The sequence below is a fragment of the Vigna unguiculata genome, chromosome 2, assembly GCF_037176805.1.
Source record: "Vigna unguiculata cultivar grain cowpea cultivar isolate G323 ecotype 2 chromosome 2, ASM3717680v1, whole genome shotgun sequence".
In the NCBI taxonomy this organism is placed as follows: domain Eukaryota; kingdom Viridiplantae; phylum Streptophyta; class Magnoliopsida; order Fabales; family Fabaceae; genus Vigna; species Vigna unguiculata.
In genome coordinates this window covers 8445261-8460021 of record NC_140793.1, presented here as the reverse complement: position 1 = coordinate 8460021, position 14761 = coordinate 8445261, and the positions used below count along the sequence as shown (strand labels likewise).

The window sequence follows — 14761 nt, the reverse complement described above, 5'->3', positions numbered from 1 at the left end:
CTCAACTCATAGAGTCTTGAAGAAGATTGAAGATGGAGCTACTTGTTTCATGATAGTGGATCAAGGAGAAAAGAAGAGTACCACCGAGCTGATCAGAAGTATTCCAGTAGTGGATGAATATGCCGACGTGTTTCTAGATGAAATACCTGAGTTGCCACACAATAGGGACATAGATTTCTCCATTGATCTAATCCCTGGAGTGGGTCTAGTGTCGGCAACACCGTATAGAATGGCACCGACAGAACTAGCAGAATTGAAAAATCAGATAGAGGATTTGCTGGAGAAGAAATTCATCAGACCTAGTGCATCGCCATGGGGAGCTCCTGTGTTACTAGTGAAGAAGAAGGATGGAAGTTCTCAATTATGTATAGACTACCGACATTTGAATAAACTTACGATAAAGAACAAGTATTTAGTGTCGAGAATTGATGATCTGCTAGACCAGTTGAGAGGGAGAGGTGTATTCTCCAAGATTGATTTGAGGTCTGGATACCATCAGATCTTGGTCAAACCGAAAGATGTCCAGAAGATAACATTCAAATCGAGATATGGACATTACGAGTATGTAGTAATTCCATTTGGAGTGACTAATGCTCCAACAGTCTTCATGGATTACATGAACCAGATTTTTCGGCCCTATTTGGACAAATTTGTGGTGGTGTTTATAGGTGACATTCTCATCTATTCCAGGAATAGGGAAGAACGACGCTGACCTACAGTAGTTTGTGAGTTGGTTAGGTTCTGAGAAAGGGAAGGATTACCGGATGGGGTCAGATGGCATCCTACAGTTTCGCGATAGAGTATGTGTACCTGGGAATTGGAGGCTGAGGAAGTATATTCTAGAAGAGGGTCATAAAAGTCGTTTTAGCATACACCCAGGTATGACTAAGATGTATAAAGATCTGAAACAGTTCTTCTGGTGGAATGGAATGAAAACTGATGTCGCTGACTTTGTGGCATCATGCTTGGTGTGTCAAAAGGCAAAGATTGAACACCAGAGACCAGGTGGTACATTACAGCCACTAGACATTCCACAGTGGAAATGGGATAACATCTTCATGGACTTCGTAATTCATTTGCCGAGATCTGTGAAGGGGCATGATTCAATATGGGTGATCGTGGACAAGTTGACTAAGTGTGCCCACTTTTTAGCAATTAATCAGAAGCTGTCAATGGACAAGTTGGCGAAATTCTACATTTGGGAAGTAGTCAGATTGCATGGAGTGCAATCTAACATTGTATCTAACAGGGATCCGAGATTCACTTCTTGTTTTTGGCAATCCCTACAGGCAACTTTGGGGACCAGTTGTGGATGAGTTCTGCGTATCATCCTCATACAGATGGCCAGTCTGAGAGGACTATCTAATCATTGGAGGATCTATTACGAGCCTGTGTATTGGATTATATGGGGAATTGAAGTGAAATGCTTCCTTTAGTGGAGTTCACGTACAACAACAACTATCACTCCAACATTAGGATGGTGCCATATGAGGCTTTGTATAGGTGATGGTGTAGGACACCACTATGTTGGAATTAGGATGACGAGTCACTTGTTTTGGGTCCAGAGTTCTTAAAACAAACTTCTGAGAAAGTCAAAGCCATTAAGGATAGAATAAGGGCGACTCGGAGAATACAAAAGTCCTATGCAGATAAGAGGAGATGACCTTTGGAATTTGAGGCAGGGGATCATGTGTTCCTCAGAGTCACACCGACTGTTGGCATTGGAAGGGTTATCAAATCAAGGAAGTTCACTCAGAGGTTTGTTGGGCCATACCAGATCTTGAGGAGGACCGACACCGCAACTTATGAGATTGCTTTGCCACCGCATTTGGCGAACTTACACAACGTATTTCATGTTTCACAGTTGAGGAAATACGTAGCAGATCCCTCACATGTGCTAGAATCAGATGACATCCAGATTAGGGAGGATCTGACAGTGAACATAGGACCGATGAGGATATTAGACGCTCAAGTGAAGAAGTTGCGGGGAAAGGAGATCTGGACGGTGAAAGTCCTCTGGGATAAGGCTACACAGGAGATGACTTGGGAGATAGAGGATCGCATGAGGCAATCCTACACGCACTTGTTTCCTGGTAAGCCCAATTTTTTAGGACGAAAATCTTTTAAGGTGGGGGAAATGTAAGACCCGAGAAATTTAAATAATTAAATAAATAATTATTTAATAAATACGGGTAATATAAGCCTTTATGGTATTTAATGTTAATTATTGTGACGTGGAAAAGTACTAGCTCAAGTGGTTGAGAGTACTTAATTGTGTGAGAGGACTTGGGTTCAAGTCTTATGTATGCCAATTGTATGATATTTTATTTTGTGCATTGTTTTAATGTTATGCTTGGATGTGAGTAGTGATAATGTAATCCTAAAATTATAGGAATTATCACGAAATAGGAATTGTTTGAATTGGTTGTACACATGCATTGTGATTGAATGATTGTGGGTTCAAACCTTGCCAAGAGTGAAATTAACTTCTATACTTTTGCCAAAAATTTCTTTTGGTATGAAGATGAAAGGATAGAAAAACCCTAGCTATAAGGAGGGTAGCCAAGGGAGTTTTGAGGGGGATTGTTACTGCATTTTCTTGTGGATAGTAAGTAGAGGTTTTCCAAAGGTTTATAGTCATTGTTGGAGTGAGAGAAAAAGGCTAAGAGGGTTTTAGGTTCAAGGACACACACCAAACTCGAATTTTAGCAAATGAATCCAGGTAAGGGGAGCTATTTCGTGTTTTATGTTATGTATATGATTAAAAGTCCTTTTCTCATGATTTTATGCTTGCGTACCATGAAATTTCGTGCTTTATGTGATGTGAATTAGAGGGTTGTTATTTTGATGATGTTTGAACAATCTCTTATGCGTTTGTATGAATATGATGAGGGTTTTGTACTATATGGTTGTTTGTGGTTCAATCTCAAGTTTTGGTGGTCCAATTAGGTTTAAAACATGTCCATGAGAATTACTCGTTGTAATAGATTGCTTGGTAATGTCTGAATTGTGGTATTGGCATTGTTTTCTGGTGTTTGCGTGCGTGAATAGGGAAGTCATATGCCATTCTCGCTCAAGCGAGACATTCTCGCTCAAGCGAGGCAGTCTCGCCTAGGCGAAAGTAGTAGAGACTCGACCCTAGTTCTGCTTGAGCATCTCGCTCAAGTAGAGAGCCTAGGTTTTGGGTGACAGATCATCTCGCTGAAGCGAGAGTTACTTGCCTAAGCGAGAAATCGTGGGAAATTGTGTGTTCTGCTTGGATTGCCGCTCAGGTGAGAGGCTTTGGTTCTGGGTGAAGGGTGATTTTGCCCAAGCGAGAATTCGCATAGTGCCATTGTAACACGCTCGCTCAGGCGAGAGAGCCTAGCTTAAGCGAGACAGACTTGGTCGCTTGGGGGAAGGCTTCTAGTCTAAGCGAGAATAGTGCAGTTTTGTGTTCAAGCTAGGCGATATTGTCGCAGGCGTGGGTTTTGTGTGTGTTGTTTGTACGCATTGATGCAGACTTGGACCAGAAGATGTTGTGCCATGGGCGGGTAGTTTCATTGATGGTGGGGAACAAGTGATGATATGAGCGGGGAGGTTCATATCCAGTTATTCTCGTGTGGGGATACGAGCGAGGTAGGTTCATATGTTCGGTGCTCACACTTGAGAGATGTTGAGTGCTGAGAGGTACGTAACTGGTGGATCACGTTTGTTGGAGTACGAGCGATAGGTCCGTAGAGCAGGACTACGAATGGGGAGGTTCGTAGAGCAAGACTAGAGTGAGGAGGTTCATAGAGGTTGGACCACGAGCGGGCAAGCTCATGTAAGCATCATAAATCCTTAGTCCAAGGCTAATTATATGTATTTTGTGAAGGTTGAAAAGCCTTGGGATTAAGGTCTTGGCCAAGAACTAACTAGAATCAAATAGTTTGGTGTATTGTTAATTTTATTAACTTATTTTGTTAATTATTTATGAGCTCAACCTTTCTGTTTGTGTTTGGCGATGATCGTATGATTCGTTACACGGGAGCAGATGATGCTACACGTGATGTTGGTGATGCCTAGCGACGGAAAAAGGGCTAGCTTGGGGGCTCTTGAGATAAGGATTTTTATGATGTTATTTCATTATGTTGGATTTTAAAAACTTGTAATGAGATTATTTTTACTTATGTTTAAATTATGGCGCGTTCAAAAATAATTTGAATTTTCCCAAGTTTTGGATAATAAAATTATGTCTATTGATTTTCTATATTTTATTTATTTATTTTAATTAAGTAATTTCCAGTATGGATGTTACATCTTTCGTCGTCGACTTAGGGTCGATAGGTTTAGGACCCGTCTAGGTCGTTAGGCCAGGCCAAGCTGACTTGTCTAGGTTGTCGGGCTGGTCTAGTCTGTTTGACTTGTCATGTTGGCCCGACATGGTCAAGTTGTTGTGTCGGCCCGACCTCGCACGACCAGGTCGTTAGATCCGCCTGGCGCATTAGGGTTGTGAAGCTTGCCTGGTGTCAAGGTCGTTAGGCCCTTCTAGCCCTTCAGGGCCGTCAGGCTTACCGACTCAGCCTATCTGAGTTGTCGGGCCGAATCAGCCTGTCAGGGTCGTCGGGTCCACCTGGCCCATCAGGGTCGTCATGCCTACCTTTTCCGTACAAGTCATCGGGCATCACCCTTTCGAGTCGTCAAGCCAACCTAGCCCATTCGAGTCTTCCAGCCCACCTGGCCTATTCGGGTCATCGGGTCCACCCTACTTTTTCGAATCGTCGGGTCGATTAACTCGTTCGAGTCTTCGAGCTTGCCCAACCCGTTTGTATCTTTGCACCCTCCCGACCTGTTTAGGTTATTAGGCCCAATCCGTTTTTGTCATTGGGCTCGCTCGACCCTTTAGGGTCGTCGGGCCCGCTTGATCCTTTAGGGTCGTCGGGCCTGCTTTGTCCATACAGGTCGTCGAGCATGACCTGTCTTAGTTTGGATTTAGCCTAGTCCATCTCAACCTTTAGCCTAACCCACCTTTAAACTTAAATTGAAAATTTGGACTGGATTTTTTGGATTATCCATATTTGAAAATCTTAATTTAGAGAATGGATATCCAATCCATAAAATATATAAAACGTAGATTAGATTGAAATCCAAATCAATTAAAATGGATTTTAAATGGATTAGATTTTTAATAAAATGAATTTTAAATGGATTGGATCGGAACAAAAGTGGATCGGAACAAAAGTGGATCAGATTAAAAAAATTAGATTTTTTTCCCACCCCTACTTCTCCCACCTCTATCTCCATTTTTGTCTTCACCTCCACCCGTATCTTCTTCTTCCGCCTCCACCCTGAAAACATTCACAAGTGTCTATTAAAACAAATGGAAGGATCGTAATAATATGAAGTATAAGGAAGAAGATGATAATCAATAGTGAAAGATGTGTAATGTCAGTTTTGAATTTCACAATCCCTGTACATTTCGAATTGTAAATTGCATTACGAATTGTACAATTCGAAATCTAACTATACATTATGTGATATCCCATTTAATATAAAATTTCTAATAAATAAAACATCACATAATACAATATATGGATGGCAAAATTTCCTTTATGTCTATAGACATAACACGATTTTTGAAAAGGATGCTCATACAAAGAGCACTAAACTAGGCATAAAGGAAGTCTTCCAAACATATGCTCAAGGAAGGGAACAAATCAAACACCTAAACTACCCAACAACGTCATCTTCCATCTAATCATGATCAACATGTGTTTTCTTTTTTGCTCACACCAATAATGGTGATCACCACAAAAGGAAAAGCCAAACAAACACATAACACAAATAGAAGGTTAAGTTAGTGTATTTAAACATTCATACATAAATATAAACACATAGGTACATCACCCAAAAAGTACATACATGGATAAAATAAACACCCAACTGACTATTGACTCGATTATTCAGATTATGCACTTGATATAGAATTCTAAGAAAGTATGCACCTGTCTTGATTTCTAAAATCTGCAGAGTCTAGTCACAAGGGGTTATCACCAAATCAATCACAAGGTTAGTCCCAATGAATCTCAAGCCCAAACACCTTCTACGATTAGGACCTCCTGCCACTCTCACCACATAATCACTTTGCTATACATGAGTGTGAGTGATTATTAGAGTTCAAAATATCTTCCTTATCTAGACATCTCTTATATCAAGACATACATTAACCACACTATCACCAAGAATTTCCCTTGAAACTCTTTTATCATCAACATTCCACATGTTATCTCCGAATAATTAATTATCATCCCATGCTAAACACATCAAGTACAGGTTTAAAAAAATGCCACATCATTCTTGCGTAACTTTATACATCATATTTTTAACATTAACTTAGTTAATCACAAGTTAAAATAAGGAATTAAATTTTTTTAGTAATTATCGCTTAAGCTAGATTTCTCTCACCTCAGCTAGGAGGTTCTAACTTAAGCTAGATTTTCTCGCTTGGGTGAGACTGCTCTCGCTTAAGCTATAAGTTCTCGCTTAAGCTAAAACTTGAACAAAGAGCAAAGTATAATTATGTTATTCTCGCTTAAGCTAGTTTTTCTCACTTGGGCGAGACTGATCTCGCTTAAGCTAGAATAACAGATTTTCACACATCTTAACATGCAACACCAAAAATCCAAACCAAAATATACACAAACCACTACAATTCAACACACTCATCAATATAAACTATCAAGACACAATCAAAGACCAAGATAAACAATTTATTTCGAAATCTAATGAAAAACCTAGCTTTCCTTCCCTTAAAACTAATACTACTCTTGGTGGAAAGAAAGCCATGGATGGAGATGAGCACCACAACCCCAAAGTAGCTTACGAAGTTGAAATACGATAGTACAGAGACGAAAATGAGGCTCCAAAAAGACCCCAAGATGGAACCAAAGCTTCAAAACAGGAAAATAGAAATAGAACGGAGGTTGGAGATCGACTTACGTAGAGGAAAAGAACGTTCAGTTTGATCTCTAGAGAACTCCACAACGGTCTCAGTTCCAACCTCTATTTCAAGGAGTAAAAGGAGACAATTTGAGAGAAAAGAAATAGAGAGGAGCTGGAGAGTTTTTTGGGGGAAAAAGGACCGACTCATTTCTTTTTATTTTTCTGAAGCAAACTAATATATATAAAAAAAGGGTTTTACACATTACGAATTGTACAATCAAAAATATAAATTTCCATTATATATTATACAATTTAAAATATAACTTTGCATTATAGATTACACAATTCAGAATATCTATAAATTACATAATCCAAAACTATAATTACGACATATATATAATTAGAATTTTAAAAAACATGGGGATGCAAGAATAAATTCCCAAGTAAGAGTTGATTGAATATTTGCATCCCTGATTAATGACATTTTGCAAAACCTTGGTACAAAAGTTCCTTTTTCTAAATTATTTATCGTGTCTAAAAGAAATTAAAAGTTAGAAAATTTATATTCTTCAAGAAAGAGCGAGAAACAAAGAATAATCTTTAAATATAAACGATAAGTAAATAAAAAACTAAGACTTTATAAATTAAAATTAATGTAGTAAAAATTAAAATAAGAATTTATAGAAATTATATCAAATGATTATCATTGTAAGCCCCATTTTTCAGCCTTATGTGTGTTTGGGCCTGGCCTCTTTGTAGGCCCGAGACCAGTCTTTCCAGGGGACCAAACAACCTTGCTAGCCCGTAAACCTTTGTTGTCTGTCTCATTTTCAGAAACCAACCTTCTATTCCTCATATGTTCTTCAGCTAGAGCTCTACTAGGGCACACGGTCTTCTCTTATCTCCAAGCTAACAAAACCATCTTGTACCTTCTGGTAAGTCAAACTCTAGAGTTTTTAGTGTATTTCTTCACCCCTTTTTCACAGTTTGAGCATGTTGGTCAGTTAGGGTTCCATTTATTTACCTCGTTTTGTCTTGGTTTGCACGTTGCAGCTCACTACTCGAGTTCCTGGAGCTGTGATACCCCTTAGTTAGGGTCTTTTTGCTTTTGGTACCCAAAACAAAGGTAAGGGAAGCTAGTATTTTAACGGTTTAATGTATTTCTCCTAGTTTTTGGTTTGTTGAATGCTTCTGGATGCTGAATGATGTTTTGGGTGGTATGAAAACTATCTTGTTTGCATTTTGTATGTCCTCTTGAGAGTGTGTTCCTGCTGCATGCGTAAAACAGCGGTGAGTACTGTCATTCTCGCCTAAGCGAGCTTGTCTCGCCTAGGCGAGAGTGTCTGTGACTCACCCAGGTTGTGCTCGAGCAACTCGCCCAGGGGGAGGGCTCTTGTCTTTGAGCGACGCATTGTCTCGCTCAGGTGAGAGTGACTCGCCCAAGCGAGTTCTCGAAGAAAAAACCTGGTGTGCTCTGCTCGCAACCTCGTCTAGGCGAGGGGTCTTATTTTGGGCGAATGGCGATCTCGCCCAGGCGAGTTGGGCTCACCCAAGCGATGGCTCACAGAGGGTGCATGACGATTCAATGTTGAGATAACAAGTGGTGGTTATGGTATGAGGATCATGAAAATTGTATGTGATAGGCGTAATTCCATGAGTCTCGTGGGGAGATCTCATGGTGGTGTGTAGTGTATATATTAAGATATGGATTCAAGTAAGGATCGCATTCCGAAACTCTAAAGGGTCAGTGAGTCTCATGTAGAGCAAACTGACCCAAGAGGTGAGAGTAGCGGGAGGCCCTAGTCTATGGCAGGATAATGGCCTTAGACGCTTAAAGGCTAACCTTGTGTGTGGTAAGGTGAAACCCATTGGCAATGGATCTGTAGAGTAGTAGAGGCCACCACGAGTGCAAACGTCCAGTGAATTCGATCTTAATATATTTATCTGGATAATTGAGTCATAGTGTCCTGCTTGTTTGCCATAACATGATTCTCTGTGTCTCTGTGTTGCATGCTTGGGAATGTTTAAGTATTGGTTCTTTCATACCATGATAAGATTTAAATTACATTAGCTTACCCTTGCATTTCTGTTTATGTTCCTGTTATGTTTTCTCTTTTGCGATGATCACCCTTGGTGGGAGCAGATGGAGGAAATTCTGGGAGTAGGCCTGGTGGTAGCAGTGGTGCAGCTTAGGGGATCCGTATGTGTGACTCTCAGGAGCAGTCTATGGCCCTAAGTGCTTTTTTTTTAAAAATTTTATGCTCTAGAGGGGCATCGTCTTTTGTAAAACTGTTATTTTCCCTTGCGTTTGTTTATGGCATGGTGTATGCCCAAGGTTTTTTTCATAGTACACTCTTGGATAACTGTAATGGTTACCTTTCTTATATTCTATGTTCATCTGATTGCTTCTCATTATTATGATTATGTGATATCTTATAAAGTAGATTATTCTATTTAAATGGGATGTCACATTTTTATGGTATCGGAGCCTTCGTTCCTTAGTGTTTATGGGTTGTGTGTTTGCTTAGCTTTCATTGTGCCTTTCTTGTCGTGTTTAGATGAGTTTCCAGTCTAGCCAAGTTTCTAATGGTTCTTTCTGTGTGTCTAGTGTTTTTTCACCCCCTCGTATAGCTCCTCCTCAATCCTCTCAAGGCGACAAACAAGATCTTGCTAGGGCAATCGAGGCTATGGCTGCAGCCTTAACGCAACAGAGCAACGCCATGTTGCACCAGCATGAGGCGGCGATGCAATGCCAAGAGGCCTCCCTAGAGCAGCAACGCTTGGTAATGCAGCAAATGGAGGTTGCTAGGCAGGCTGTTGATGATGCTCAGAGGCAGCATATGGATGCTCTCCGCTAGTTAGTGGAGAATGCTGCTGGTGCCCAAATGTATGGTCCTCATCCCCAACCTCCACCCTCTGAATGGAGTTTGGAAGACTTCTTGAAGCACCAACCCGCCAAGTTTGATGGCAAGACGAGTCCCGACCAGGCGGACCAGTGGATGAAAGATATGGAGCGCACCTTTGATGCCAAGAGGTGCCCCGATGAGAGCAGGCTTGCTTTCACGGTCTACATCCTCACTAGAGAGGCTGAGCATTGGTGGGCCAGTATAAGGTTAGTGATGGAAGAGAAGCATGAGGATGTCACATGGGAAGCCTTTAAGAGAAGGTTTCTTTCAGAGTACTTCCCGGACAGCGTGAGATACGCAAAGGAGGTGGAGTTCCTCCAGCTGACACAGGGGAGTAAGTCAGTGGCTGAGTACACCGAGAGGTTCAAACATCTGGGGCGTTTCTACACCATGCCGCTCGATGAGGAGTGGCATTACAGGAAGTTTGAGAATGGTCTCCGAGGAGACATTCGGTTGATGGTAGCCCCGCTGTCCATCAAAGACTTTGCGGCCTTGGTGGAAAAGGCCAGGGTCATGGAGCGAATGAAGGTAGAGGTGGAAGCCCAGCAACAGCCACTGTAGAGAGTTAGCGGACCATCTGGGTCCAGGCTGAGAGTTGAAGAGAAGAAGAAGCCTTATGCTAGGCCTCATCCACAGTCATAGGGGTCTAGAGGCTTTTCTTCCCCGCCCAGTAGGATCCAGTGCCACGATTGCGGAGGACCGCATGTGAAGAGTTTTTGCCCGCAGCTATCCGGGTTCCGTAGGTGCAACCATTGTGGTAGGGAGGGCCACTTTGGCAGAGACTGTCCGACCTTGAGGAGGATTGTGGCACGACCTTCACCACAGACTCCGAGCCAGACTTCGGGCCAGACTCAATAGAGGAGGGGAGGCGGCAGGCCTCAAGCTACAGGCAGGGTTTATGCGATGACCAGGTCAGAGGCAGCTGGTTCAGGTAACCTTGTGATTGGTTGTTGTGTGATATCTGGCAAGTCTTGTTGCGTGCTCTTTGATTCTGGAGCGACACACTTGTTTGTGACAGAGTCTTGTGTGCGGGAGTTGGGTATGCCGGTGTGTGAGCTACCGTTTGACCTCGTGGTATCTACCCCGACATCTGGGTTGGTTAGGACTTCTTCGGTGTATGTTAGGTGTCCGGTTGAAGTAGAGGGACGCGTATGTAAAGTCAATCTTATATGCCTCCTTCTGCAAGGGCTTGAGGTGATATTAGGAATGGATTGGCTCTTTGCCAATCGCGTTCTCATCGACTGTCGAGAGAAGAAGTTGTTGTTCTCTAACTCAGAGGAGCCTGAGTTGTTGTTTTCCCATGGGGTTATGAAGGAAATTCGGGACGGCGCATAGTGCTATATGATCTTTGCCAGGATGGAAGTTGAGAAGGAGAAGAGGATAACAGTGATACCGGTGGTTAGGGAATTTGATGATGTGTTCCTCGAAGAGGTACCAGGTTTGCCCCCGAGGAGAGAAGTGGAGTTGTAGACTTGGTACCGGGAGTGTGACCCGTGTCGATAGCCCCTTATCGGATGGCTCCTGCAGAGTTGGTGAAGTTAAAAAAGCAGATAGAGGAATTGCTTGTGAAGCAATTTATACGGCCGAGTGCTTTACCGTGGGGAGCGCCCGTCTTGTTGGTAAAGAAGAAAGATGGCGGCTCGAGGTTGTGTGTGGATTATAGGCAGCTGAACAAGCTGACTATCAAAAACAAGTATCCCTTGCCGAGAATAGATGATTTGATGGATCAGCTACATGGGGCGTCTGTGTTCTCCAAGATTGATCTCCGGTCAAGTTATCATCAAATTCTGGTGAAGGCAGAAGATGTTAAGAAGACTGCTTTCAGATCCAGATATGGGCATTACGAGTATGTTGTCATGCCATTCGGTGTGACTAATGCCCCGGCCTTGTTCATGGACTACATGAACTGGATCTTCCGCCCGTTTCTAGATAAGTTTGTCGTGGTCTTTATAGACGACATACTCATCTACTCTACGACGCATAAGGAACATGCTGAACATCTGAGGATAGTGCTTGGTATCTTGAGGGAGAAACAATTGTTTGCCAAGTTGTCAAAGTGTGACTTTTGGATGAGAGAGGTGCAGTTCTTGGGGCACGTAATATCAGCTCAGGGTATAGTTGTGGATCCAGCTAAGGTGGAGGCTGTGGTACAGTGGGAGTGTCCCAAATTAGTGACGAAGATTCGAAGTTTTGTGGGTTTAGCTGGCTACTACAGGAGGTTTATAGAGGGGTTCTCCAAGATAGTAGCACCCTTGACACAGCTAACCAGGAAGGATCAACCGTTTGCGTGGACTGATAGGTGTGAGGAGAGCTTTAGGGAGCTCAAGCAGAGATTGACGAGTGCTCCAGTGTTGGTGATCCCGGATGTGAGTAAACCCTTTGAAGTTTACTGCGATGCCTCCCATCAGGGTCTTGGTTGTGTCTTGATGCAAAAGAGGAAGGTGGTGGCTTATGCTTCAAGGCAGCTGAAGGTTCATGAGAAGAACTACCCCACTCATGATCTCAAGTTAGCAGCGGTGGTTTTTGCTTTGAAAATCTGGAGACACTACTTGTATGGTGCACAGTTCTGTATGTTTAGTGACCACAAGAGTTTGAAGTACCTTTTTGATCAAAAAGAGCTAAATATGAGGCAGAGGCGGTGGATAGAGTTCCTCAAGGATTACGACTTTGAGCTTCTCTATCACCCAGGGAAGGCGAATGTGGTGGCGGACGCACTGAGTAGGAAGACAGTGCATGTGGCACACTTGATGATAAAAGAGATGGAATTGCTTGAGAGCTTCAGAGACATGAAGCTACAGTTTGAGTTGGAATCGGAATCCATTAGATGTAGCACTCTGATTGTACTAGTGACTTCTTGAGTTTGATCAAGGAGAAGCAAGCACAAGATGCTAGTTTGCAGAGGGTAAAAGAGCTACTTGGGTCAGACCAGGCCAAGGAGTTTGGCTTAGGAGGTGATGACGTGCTGAGGTTCAGGGGCAGGGTTTGTGTACCAGATGATGTTGAGTTGAGGAGATTGGTCCGTGAGGAAGGACATAAGAGTCTTTTTAGTCTACACCCTGGCATGACTAAAATGTACCAAGACCTCAAGGAAAACTTTTGGTGGCAAGGCATGAAAAAGGAAGTTGCATAGTTTGTATTGGCCTGTTTGACTTGTCAAAAGGCTAAGGTGGAGCATCAGAAACCTAGTGGAACGCTCCAGCCCTTGGATATTCCGGTGTGGAAGTGGGATAGCATAGCTATGGATTTTGTTACCCAGTTGCCTCGTACCGTGAGAGGGCATGATGCTATATGGGTGGTGGTAGATCGGTTGACGAAGAGTGCTCACTTTTTGGCAGTGAATCTCAAAATGTCTATGGCCAAGTTGGCCCAGCTCTACATCTGAGAGATAGTGAGACTCTATGGAGTATCCAGTAGCATAGTGTTTGACAGAGACCCCCGGTTCACTTCAAGGTTCTGGCAGACGTTGCAAGAGGCTATGGGTAGTAGGCTGAGGATGAGTTCCGCTTATCATCCTCAGACGGACGGCCAGTCAGAGAGGGTGATTCAGTCCTTGGAGGACTTGTTGAGGATGTGTATCTTGGACCACCTGGGCAGTTGGGATGAGGTGTTACCGCTGGTGGAGTTCACCTACAATAATAGTTACCAGGCGAGTATAGGGATGGCGCCATATGAGGCTTTGTATGGGAGGAGGTGTAGGACTCCCTTATATTGGTACCAGGATGGCGAGTCGGTCTTTGTAGGACCTGAGTTGTTGCAACAAACCACAAAGAAGGTGCAATTGTTGAAGGATAGGTTGCAAGCATCTCAGAGTCGACAGAAAGCATATGCAGACCGGATGAGGAGGCCCCTAGAGTTTGAGGCTGGGGAACATGTGTTCTTGAGGGTGACCCGAACCACTGGTGTGGGGAGGGCTATCCGCTCAAGGAAGCTGTCTCCTAAGTTCTTGGGTCCGTATCAGATCTTGAGGAGGATAGGGCCCGTGGCTTATGAGATTGCATTGCCACCCCAGTTGGTTAATCTGCATCCAGTCTTCCACGTCTCACAACTACGAAAGTATGTTTTTGACCCATCACATGTGTTGGAGGTGGAGAATGTGCAAATCAGGGAGGATCTACGAGTAGAGGTACAACCTGTGGTCATAGAGGATCGCCAAGTTAAGCAGCAGAAGGGAAGAGCCACCAGTCTCGTGAAGGTCATCTGGGACCGTAGGACAGGTGACTCAACCTAGGAACTAGAGGAAGAAATGAGGAGTGCATACCCACATCTTTTCTGGTAAGTCTAATTTTTTTTCGAGGATGAAAATTTTTTGTTGTTGGGGAGATATTGTAAGCCCCATTTTTCAGCCTTATGTGTGTTTGGGCCTGGCCTCTTTGTAGGCCCGAGACCAGCCCTTCCAGGGGACCCAATACCCTTGCTAGCCCCTAAACCTTTGTTGTTTGTCTCATTTTCAGAAACCAACCTTCTATTCCTCATATGTTCTCCAGCTAGAGCTCTACTAGGGCACACAGTCTTCTCCTATCTCCAAGCTAACAAAACCATCTTGTACCTTCTGGTAAGCCAAACTCTAGAGTTTTTAGTGTATTTCTTCACCCCTTTTTCACGGTTTGAGCATGTTAATCAGTTAGGGTTCCATTTATTTACCTCGTTTCGTCTTGGTTTGCACGTTTCTGCTCACTACTCTGAGTTCCTGGAGCTGTGATACCCCTTAGTTAGGGTCTTTTCGCTTTTGGTACCCAAAACAAAGATAAGGGAAGCTAGTATTTTAACGGTTTAATGTATTTCTCATAGTTTTTGGTTTGCTGAATGCTTCTGGATGCTGAATGATGTTTTGAGTGGTATGAAAACTGTCTTGTTTGCATTTTGTATGTCCTCTTGAGAGTGTGTTCCTGCTGCATGCGTAAAACAGCGATGAGTACTGTCATTCTCGCCTAAGCGAGCTCGTCTCGCCTAGG

General features: G+C 43.0%; 3 protein-coding genes across 3 annotated transcripts; all 3 read left to right on the top strand.

The window, feature by feature from the left end:
* The first annotated feature begins 764 nt into the window (after positions 1-764).
* On the top strand, positions 765-9761 carry LOC146888300 (uncharacterized). Its single transcript, XM_085670041.1, has 5 exons — positions 765-1305; positions 1683-2093; positions 7738-7838; positions 9047-9103; positions 9462-9761. The coding sequence occupies exons 1-5, from the start codon at positions 765-767 to the stop codon at positions 9759-9761; spliced, it is 1410 nt and encodes a 469-aa protein (XP_085526167.1).
* Positions 9762-9788: 27 nt separating this feature from the next.
* On the top strand, positions 9789-10370 carry LOC114174423 (uncharacterized). The gene has a single exon (XM_028059265.1). The coding sequence runs from the start codon at positions 9789-9791 to the stop codon at positions 10368-10370; it is 582 nt and encodes a 193-aa protein (XP_027915066.1).
* A 342-nt stretch (positions 10371-10712) lies between these two features.
* Positions 10713-11144, top strand: LOC114174421 (uncharacterized). Its single transcript, XM_028059264.2, has one exon. It carries the CDS (start codon positions 10713-10715, stop codon positions 11142-11144), a length of 432 nt encoding a protein of 143 aa, XP_027915065.1.
* Positions 11145-14761: the final 3617 nt, after the last annotated feature.